We start from the raw sequence: 11,444 nt of genomic DNA on the forward strand, positions 1-11,444 counted from the left end.
TCTATAAATAGGAGTACTGGTAGATCACCATTCCAAATTGTATATGGAAGTAGCCCAAGGACTGCACCTAGAGGAGTTCCCTTATACCTCTAGATGCTCCTACATCAGACACCTAGGGTAGATTGAAAAGTGACCCTGTCACTTTATGAATGCTAGAGGAAATCCCAAATGGGAAACCTCAGTTGCTAGAATCCAAGTTGAGTCTATGATCAGCTGTCCTTTCCACTTGACCAAATACTCTTCATACTGCCTATTTTTGGTACTCCTACCCACACGACTATCCATAATCTCCTCTATCTCCTCCTTTTTAGAAGCAAGAATTGGACATGGCTCTAACATTAGCTCCTCATCTACACCATCATCATGATACTCTGTTAAGTTTGCAATGTTGAAAATATGAGAAATGTGAATACCATCCGGCAACTCCACCTCACATGCATTTCCTGAGTCATGTTTCTTCAGAATTTTGCAAGGGCCAAATTTCTTCATTTTTAGCTTGTTGTAAGTACTGGTTGGAAATATTTCTTTTCGTAAGTGTACCATGACTAGATCCCCTACTTGGAATTCCTTATGTCTTCTCCTTTGATCAGCCTTAGCTTTATATTGTTGATTCATCTTGGCAATGTGTGCCTGGACCTCCTCATGTAGACGCTTGATATGTTTAGCAAATTCTTCAGCTTCAGAACTTGTCCTCTCCCCTTGCTCTATCTTCCTCAATTTTGGTGCAATCCTTGGGCTACTTCCATATACATTTTGGAATGGTGATCTACTAGTACTCCTATTTACAGAGCTATTGTAAGAAAACTCTGCTTGTGGTAGAATCAAATCCCACCCCTTGGGCTTATCCCCAACTAAACATCTTAGTAAATTGCCCAAAATTCTATTTGGCCATTAGTCTGTGGGTGATGTGTAGAACTAAATTTCAAGTTTGTTCTCAACTTCTTCCATAATGTTCTCCAGAAATACCTCACAAATTTAGTATCTCTGCCAGAAACTATACTCCTTAGGAGACCATGTAGTCTTACCACCTCTCTGAAAAACAAGTTTGTAATATGGATAGCATCATGAGTTTTGTGGCATGGAATGAAATGTGCCATTTTAGAGAACCTATCAACCACCACAAATACTGAGTCATTACCCCTTTGTGTCCTCGGCAATCCAAGAAAAAAATCCATAAATGACCTCGAATAGGGCCAAAAAATGGGGGATGAGAAAAATGTGTCCATAGGGCTATAGAGCGCTTTGAGAGCTTTCCAGAAATGTAAATCGTTCATCAATCAGAGCTACGGTTCAAAAGTTATGCCTCCCAAAAGTTCGGTTACCATTTCTGGATTCTTCTAATTTTGTGTCGACTTCTAATGCAACTTCTAGAGCCTTCTATTTTGTCGGTGGATGCCAACTAGCACTTTCTAGAATGTATTCCTAATCCTTAACCCTCTGGGGTCTATTTAAGAACATTTCTTGCATTGTAAAAGGCAGTTCAGAGTGGAGTTTGAGAGAAGGTACTGGGAGAAGAATTTATCTCTAGTTTTATGCTATTGTAAGCCCATAGGGCCTGTTTTGGAGTCTGTTTCTCTATACTAAGTGTACTAGCATATTTTTACAGTCAATAAAATTTTTCCTTTCCTGTTGTGTCCATTTTGTGCTTGGGTTGTGTCCCCATCAAACTCCCTAGTGACTCTATGTTAAAATCAATATCTTTTCTTATAGACAAGTCATACTAATGAGGCAAGGGCACAACCAAACATCCTCTCTACTCTCATCCTAGTGTGTACTAGCAATGATGACATGGGTGAGGTAAGACACTAATTATTGTTCATTCATTTTAACCCTATTAATAAAATGATATCACTTATTAATGAAACTTACAATGGGTTACCCAGGCAACCTCGTTAGGGTTCCAACCTCCATTGCAAGTCACTTCCTAGCATACACATAGATAACCTACCCCCCTAAGCTCATAAAAAGTATATCTCATAAAATCACAATATTCACCTTAGTCATATATAAGCAACTGGAAAGCACCAATAGATAACTGATCGAAACCTCGCAGGTCACACCAAGAAAAATAGAAAATTTACCTCAATCCTATACAAGTAACTAGAAAGCACCAAATAGATAATTGATTGAAAATCTAATAGATAACACCAAGAAAATCACAATACATGAGCTTACAAGAAAGAACTTGATCTCATCACAGAAACACGCTAATATAGCACATTGTTTGGGAATAAAATAATCATTAGAAAATAACATCACATAGTAGAATCATAAAATGACCATCACTTCCCAAGCCTCTAATAAACAATATTATTTGGTTGAACTACTAGGTTTCCCCTCAAAAAAACATCACAAGATAAAACATGATATTTTGACATACATTTGAAACAACTATAGTTATTCAGTCTTTTTTTTTCTAAAATATAATTTTATAAAAAATGATATGCGTCAAATTCAAGTTTTCATTTCATAATCGTTTCATAGTTGGATAAAGGTTATCAATTATGCAATATTATCATGTTATTAATTTAATTAATCTTAAATCAGGAATGATTTAATTAATAACATAAATGTATATTATTAAAGTAAATCTTGATATCAATTTCATTTCTAAAATATTAATTTGACTTCTATTTAAGTCTAATATTACTATTTACTTTTCCTCTAATTCATAATGCAACTCAAGATAACTCAAACTTATAATAATAATAAAACTATTTACAATTTCTCTCATAATATTTAAATATTTATAACTAGATGATTATATAGTTAACTCAACTATAACTCTTCTTAAAATATAGCTACACCACAAATATATATTTATTAACTTATAACTCCACTTGCATTAATAAATATATAACAAGTTATAACACACTCAGAGTTTTTAAAAAGAAATAATATTAAACCCACTTATAAGAAAATAAGTAGTATTGATTTATTTAATTTTCAAAATAAATAAATAACATTTTTAATTAATATATATTTTTTAAATTAAATTTTTGAAATTAATAATTAATCATTAATAAAAATTTAAAATATATATAAATAAACCCAAAAATTGTATTATATTTTTATAAAATAAAAATAAACATGCAATTACTATTTATGCATGCCTTTGATCTCTCAAATCATGCAATCATAATATACGTAGTCTTCTATATTTAGTATATTTGTTTTCACTTGCATGTATAAGTTTAGTTACAACATGTTTTCCTCTCAATTAATCTTTTCTTTTTCCAATAAATTTTGCAATTAAATTATTTTAGATTTAAGAAGACTATTTATCTTTATTTTGAAAATTCATGATAATCAAATGAAAAATTTAAAGTTCAAACCCTAGCTGTTCAATTTGTTGTTTTCTTCCAATTTTCTATAATTGAATGTTCCTTATATTAGAAAGGCTTTTAAAAAATACAGTCATAATAATTTTCTAAATTTTTCTATAGTTTTCCTCAGTCACATTTTCTTGATTAATGAGTTTTCCTTTTCAAAATCTCCAACATAATTCTTTATTCAAAAATTAATACTATAAATTAATAACTATTATGCAAGCACTGAGGAAGACACTAAGTAGACAAATCTTTCAATAAAATTCTACAATGGGTTTTCAAACTCTACCTTAAAATAATAGCTAAAATCTAAGACAACATGTGAATGCATGCACAACCAAACCCTCTGAAACTTTCAACAATTTTTTTGCTTCAATTCCAAATTTTTCTCTTCAAAACCCATGTGTAGAAATGAGCTCAAATCTCTTAATAAAAAGTTTAAATCTACTTAGGGTTTCCTATTTTTTAACAGGCAAAGGCCTCTCCTGGAAATAAAATTTTATTATTTAAATTTATTAATCCCCTTGTGCATGTTTTTTCCCTTTAATTAGAATAAGCTTTATTTAAATTATACACACTACGATTTTTTTAAAAGAAAGACCTTTCTAGAAAACATATTTATTAATTTAACTAATAATAATATTTCAATTCCATTATTCAAATGCAACTTCTAAATTTATTATTATTAAACTAAATAAATATAATGGCACCAAATTTAGTCTTTTAATTAAATCTTTAAATTTATTTCTTCTATTTGATTACTTTATTTATTATCTAAATATAATAAAATAAATTTTTCTTTATAAATTTTTTGTTTAATTAAATCATTTAATAATCTCTTTGGTTGAGTTAATTGTATTCAAAAATCATAGTAGACCCATAGCTAAAAATGGAAACTCATCTAAAAGACAAAGTATGAATCAAACTCAAAGGTTAAAAATCTTGAATTCATGTCACTTTGATGAATTCAAAAAGGTAAATAAATTAGATACTTTTCCTTTATCGTAGGAAAATTGACTCAGATTTAGGATTTGGACTTGAGAACTATCTCCCCTCTTTGACTATTAAGATACTACAATAGGGAATTCTCATCCTAGAAATTCAAGGAAGTCGATGTCTAGTACCTACAATCTACATAAAAGAAAAACATGTACATATGAATATATATCTAAACTAAATCGACAATGATGGGGAATGGTACATTATGTAGATCCTAACTAGCAGGTGACTATGAATCCCTCCCTCAACCACATTAGATACGTCAAACATAACGTAAAACATACATGTACGCCATACACATGCAAGTATGGGGTAGGTAACCATAAAACCGTATATAAATCATCCATATAATTGTCACCATGAAAGCAACTAAAATCACTATATGAAGTATGCAAAACATCATCATCAAAAGAATAACCATGAACACATCAAATATCCAAGTATAAAGTAGCTCATAAAATATATAATAGAAACATTTAAATAGTATCAACCAAATTAGGTAAACAAGTACCACTAAATCAAATCATGTAACCATGAAAACTGGCATAAAAGAATTCAAAAATATAACAAAAATAAAATTAGGGGTAGGCACTACATTTTTTATCACCCTCTACACCTACTCATGTTTTGGAAGGGAAAGTAATGATTTGGAAATTCTTACTCTTAATGGCGGCAAGCTCTCTAGTAGATTTGTGCATATTGGGAACACTTCACATAGGCCTAGTATTGTGGTGCTCCCAGAGCCTCTCGTTGATAGGTACAAATTTTCTTGTGTTGCAAAGTTTTCAACTAGTATCCCTTAAAAAGAAAAATATTGAATGATTACATATGTCAAGGTATCTCAATGGTAGTGTGTGGTCTAGAAGTAGTGGATAATGTGGATTTTACTAGTGTTGAGAATTGATTTTTAGATTCATTGGCTTCTGGCCTTCTCTTGTTGATATACATCATTAGGTGTTTGGTCCATGGATACCTTTAATCTTAAGTAACATCAAGATTTTCCCCATGCTAAGGGTTTTTTTACTACTACATTCAAAATCTCTTAGCTAAACCATGGATAACCTCCTTTAACCCTCTTACTGAATTGTTTGGTGTGCACCTAGTGTAGGTTTGTCTCCCTAATCTCCCCTTGCATTTTCTAGATAGCTCTTTCTCTCAGGATAGTGATAATTATATTGGTCATTTTAAAAGTTGTATGAGGCTATGACTATGATGGGCCATGTAATGCCTCGCAAGGTAACCTAAAACGATAAGTCTAAATGTTACTAAGTTTGACAAATAATTTTTTTTCAATTTCTTTCACTTACTAGCTTTCCATATCTTAAATGTAAGAGTCCTAAGAGGTTCCCCTAATGTCACCCTTAAATAACTTTAATTATACAAAATTAAATTACTCTCACCATTTTCAAATAAGAAGCTAGTTTCCTAATCTTTATAATAAAATGCATCTACTTAACATACAATGAAGACACATGAAATAGATTTAAACCATCAACAATATAAGTAAACTAAATCATCTTCTATTCACTAATTATTTAGATTGTTCATTTGATAACACTATGAAGAGTAAATGGTTCTTTTATTCATCATACATATTATCGTTATCATTCTCTAAATACAAGGAAACATACAATGTCATGGCATCATCAATACTTCATTCATCTTTTGAAATAATACAATATATACACATATCTCTTCATTTCTCCTAGAGATACCCTTTACCCTTTTACATAGCTTTTCAATTCATGATACATGAGCTTGTTCTTCTTTCAAGATTTTACATTATAATATTACATAGATTTCTTCCAAGAAAATGTAGCATGTAGACTTCAAGATATAATCTTCAACCGCTACTCAAAAAGGATCCATATAAAGCCATCCATGAACACTTGAACAATACCTCAAAATATTTTACCATCCAACCATGTAGAGCCATAAATGATCCACTTCCCCAACCTAGGAGATAAGACCATGATCATATAGGTCCTAGGGAAAACTAAGGCTCATACCACAAAATAACAGTATAAGGCCAAACAAAAGCATAATACCTAAAATGATTTTGCAATGTAAATGGATAGTAAGAGGTGAAATTAGAATGAGGGGTTCAACTGCATCTAGGTGAGTGTCATCATACCTTCCTATAGTGTTTGGATCAACCCACTATGCTAAATACAATTCTACAACACAAAACATCTTCTCCTCAAGTACTCCAACCATATAGGTACAACCTAGTACTGTTGGGATCAACCCCTTGAGATAGGGATCACTAATATGTCTAGAGAACCCCTAATCTAAGTACTCCAATAATACATCCATGTTTATCTTGTTTAGTTTGAAAATCCAAACCTAACCCATAGGTTTTCTATAATTATTTTATCACTTGCTATCTACTGACATAGGATCCCCTATCAGCCACTTTTGGGCCCCATCACCTATGGTGATCCAATCACCTAAGATCTCTACCTTTATCATCAAAATAATCCAACAGTATAGAGTTTTAGAGAAAAATAACCTAGGGTCCCATATCTTTAGTCCCCAAACCTTAGCCCATAACACAAAGCATATTCACATAAAAAAGTTATTGAAAAATCACAATAATGTAAGAAAATTTTTCTTCCAACAAGTCACAAAATCCATAAGCCTTTGGTGATCAAAAAAATTGAGTTTGAAATCTAAATCAATTAGTCGAGAGGGAACACTAATTTAGGTCACATTTATAGGGTCTCATACCCCTAAGTCAGTCCACTAAAACCTAATTCATAAATAAGCAATAAAATGCAATAAACATATATCGAACATTTTCTAAGAAAAATAACACATCTCTAGAAATTAAAATGCCTCAGACACATATACAAGATCATAAAATATAAAAGGACAAGTTGAATTGTGGATGCTTGAAATCTAACCAAGTCTAAAATTTCTTAAAAACCTCAAAAATCTGAAATCTTTATTTTAACTCCTATGAGGCAAAAACCTATATCAAAAGTTGTCTAATATCTAACATAAAATGTAACTTAAACTATAAAAAAGATTTCATATACTTAAATGTTCATTTTATGTTATACCCTGATGTTGGAAACTAACTCTAAAGATCAAATTGGCAAAGTCTGCCTATAATTTTGCATCCATTTCTTATTCTCCCATATTTTTTTAATATAGCTATGATTTTATTCCTTAGTCATGTGCACTTAGCTAATATATCTATGCATTTGGTTTGTAGAACTGCATATTTGGTAAGTTCACCAAATCTGTGCATCCATTAAGTATAATACATCTATGGACTATAGTTACACTTTTGTAACCTAAAGTTTCAGATTTTTACAAAGTGGTTGGAAAATAATGAATGGAAAAAGCTACACATATATAAGGTATTCATGTACATTCGTTCTAGAGAATACAAAATTATATAATTTAATGTCAAGAAATGGGGTCCCATATTGATTTTGAACATAAGAGGTGTCCATTACCACTTTTGGATTACATCCTAGGTTGGGAACCTATCTAAGTCCATCCCTACTTGGGAAATAAATTCATAAAATTATAACATCCCAACATTCATATTGCCTCGGACCTTGACAACATTTGTATTTCAACATGGACATAACACATAGCACAAATACACATACAGTTCACAAAGATAAACAATATACAACAACACATATTATTTCATAATTTAGTTTTCCTAACATTAATCTTTCAACATCATACTTACATCTTGTTAATGTCTACAAGTGAGAGAGAAAGATTATACATTTATATATAGAGAGGTGCATGGAACTTACTTGAAAAATCTTGAGGCAGATGTCTGGGTGAAGTGGAGTTTCATGTAGTCCTTGGTCTAGTACATTCTTCCCTTATTAATTTTTCCTTCCTCTTGGTTAATATTTGTTAGAGCTTGTAATTTTGGTCGTCACCTATCAAAATTTGGTCCCAATTCATCCCTTTGAAGTTGAACTTGAAGTCGTAATTTACTTCAACTTCAGGTTAAAATTCTTGTTGGTCTGCCATGTGATAAGCACACTAGGTTTATCGAGTCGACCTTTGTAAGCTTGAAGTCCAAGTTGATGTTGAAACTGATCACTCAAAACTTCAACTTCAATTTTAGTGTTGATTTTGTCCACTAACAATTTTTGTATGCAGATTAAAGATTGCTGAGCCATTCCAAGGTGGGTCCCAGCATAATGTTTTCCCAAAGCACCTGAAGTCATATGCAAAGAAATCTAAAGCAACATGTATTCACTCTAAGCAATACTTATGGAGTATTAATGGTTTCATTTAATGATTACTTGTTATGGGAAGGTGCATGCGGATTTGACAAGGTATTTAAAGGAAGAACACCCGCGACACCTTTTTTGATGAATGTCACACGAATGAGCAATCATGATTTTTACTTGCTAAATCCGTCCTGCGATCTTATGTCCATGTCATTCTTTAAATGCATGTAATTACCCTTTCCCACTCATCTCATTTTCTCCAAGGAAAATCTCGGTGCTTTTGGGTAAGAGAGGAAAATTTAGGGCTGTGTCCTTGTCAAACTGTAAGTGCATCTCCGTTTCCCCTTTGCATTTTGGTTGTGCTTTGTTTTGTTTTGAAAGTATTTTAAAACCTGGTTCTGTAGATTTGCTGTCATAATAATCATGAAGCTTTTTCGGCCAAAAATGCCCAAATTGGAGAAGCCTCCATTACTCAGTTCCTTGCCTGAAATTCATGATACATTTTTGATTAATAAAATTTTTCTTGAAGTCGTCGAAAGAGCCAAAACTTCTTTGTTAAGTCCCATATACCAGAGGCTAGTTGATAGTGGTTTTTTAGAAGCCGCCACCTTTCTCGCTGCTATCCAATACCTTGAATGTATCCTTGAGTGTGCAAATCATTTCGACCTTATTTCAGGGTGTGTTAAGAAAGCCTCAAGGGAATTAGTTGTCAAAATCAACAGAACTAGTGTAAATTCCACCCTCAGAATCCCTCATAAAGAATCTTATGAGCCGTGGACATTCAAGGAGGCTGAGCACCTGTATGCAGCGAATAAAACTAGCTATGACACCAAGATTGCTTAGTCCTGGCTCTTGAAGCCCGCTGAGGGGGGTACTAGATTACCCAAACCACTGACTATCGAGCATTTCATCAAAGAGATTGCACATATTGTCCTCCTGTTGAATAGAATTAAAGGAAACCAACATGCTTTTCACTAGGAATCCTGGATGTATTTCTTTATACAGAAGATAGTGGAGAGAGTCAAGTTCATTGATTGGTCAGACCTCATAGCTGAGAACTTGCACAAGGGCCTAATTAATGTGACCAACTATGGTCCGTTCTTCTTGTCTTCTTACCTGATCTACATCCTAGCGGCGTCCAAATATTGGGACTTTCTCCCACATTCACCTTGGATAGATGACATGCCTATCTATCAGTATTACAATGATCTCCAAGAAGACACAGTATGTAAAGAATTTAAGAAAATCAATGATGTCTTTTTAGGGAAATTGGCTTTTGAACTACAAGGTTGAGAGAATGATAGGATGTCAGAGGAAGCCAAAAAAGCTATTCAAATTTATGGTTGCTATTTTATTCAGTTTCCTAGATTTACCTATATTAGAGTAGGTAGTTTTCCTGGTGAACCCTTGAAACTACCATGCTACTGTTCAAACTCTATGGTGTTATCAGAAATGTGTAAACAGTTTGCCTCTCTTCTTGAGTCCTTTCAAATTTCTAAAAAATCCTCTTCAGTATTATTTTCGATTGAAATTGGACATTAAAGATGCCCTAGTGTGAAAGAAGCTCTATTATCAGCCAAGTCATTGACCCACTTGTGTCTTAAACCTTTCATCTCTTGGCTAGATTTTGATTATACCGGCTTTACCAGAAACAATGTCAAAAATGCATTTTCTCTGTTCCACTCCCCATAGCTAGAGGATTTCTGGGCAAATTACCACAATGAATTTGAGGTGAGGAAGAGGCTTTGGTCACGTTTAACTACTAAGCAGGTCATCATGTTCAACGTGGAGCTGGATACCTATGGGTTGAAGGATGATGACTCTGAGGAAATAGTTGATCAATTTTACATAGATCAAATTGAATGCATGCCTATTCCAAAAATTGACTAGGAGAAAAGAGAAGAGAATGATGTGTATGCCCGTACCAAGGATGTGATAGCCAGAACTGCCAAATGGATAAAATCAAGGGCGGCAGTTACTCCAAGCTTTTCTTAGAAATCTTTAAGGAGTAGAGATAAAGGAGTTGCTAAAAAGAAAACTAATCAAAGTGTCCCTGAATTTGTTGCAGGTCCACTTGAGGTCGAAGTTGAAGCAGTTCTGGAAACACTTCAACTTCAGGTTCAAGAGGAGACTTCAAAGAGTAAAAGGATAACTTTCTCGAGTACGAAGAAGGCACTGATCACTAAAAGTAAGAGCACTATAACTGTGGACCTTGAGGCAATAGAAGACCCACCCATGGCAGACAATGTACCAGAGCCTCAGAGCTTGTCAGCGACCGTCGACAATCAATAGGGTAACCTCACTATAGTCAATATTTCCTCCACTACAGAAAAAGAATAGGGAACTCCCAAATGGCTGGAGACATCAATGGAAAATAAAAGAAGCATTGTTCCCATATCCATGCCAATTGATGACCTAGTTAGCAAGTGCCTTGGTAAGACGCCTAAAGTGAAAAAAGCAAGAACAGAGTCAAGGATCAACTTTAAAAAAACTTCAGGGCATTGGGCGGCTGAAATAGCCACACCACGTGATGGAAGCGCTCAAGACTCCATAGCTCCTCAGGATTATCAGATAACCAAGGTCGACCTTGGAAAGGAAAATCGCAAGACAGATATGAAATTCTTCGTATCCAACAAGAAGATCGCAGAAAGGGTGTGGAAAGATGGGCAAGATAAGCAAGAGATGAAGGAACCAATTAAGAACATGGCACAGTATATTAACACTATCTTGCATCCTAAAGCCAAGCCAATCTGTGAGATGTCAGCCATTGTTGACGTATCCTCTGTAACCAACCAGCAATCGCTGGAGAACTTACGCAAGTGCAAAGCAGTAGCCAAAGTAGTAGGTGAATGGGTACAAGATGGTTTGCTCAATACTATAAAACACATTGGACATTTAAATC

General features: G+C 33.5%; 1 protein-coding gene across 1 annotated transcript in view; it reads left to right on the forward strand.

Moving 5' to 3' along the window:
* The window catches only part of LOC149552636 (uncharacterized), a 146,263-nt gene extending 135,429 nt beyond the window's left edge, over positions 1-10,834 (forward strand). Inside the window, exon 10 of the mRNA XM_089790220.1 lies at positions 10,611-10,834. Within this exon, the coding sequence (XP_089646346.1) occupies positions 10,611-10,834 (224 nt within the window). The remainder of the gene's footprint in view (positions 1-10,610) is intronic.
* The last annotated feature ends 610 nt before the right edge of the window (positions 10,835-11,444 follow it).

This window comes from Cupressus sempervirens, chromosome 6 (genome assembly GCF_028749045.1).
Source record: "Cupressus sempervirens isolate cs-2001-9-10 chromosome 6, ASM2874904v1, whole genome shotgun sequence".
NCBI lineage: Eukaryota > Viridiplantae > Streptophyta > Pinopsida > Cupressales > Cupressaceae > Cupressus > Cupressus sempervirens.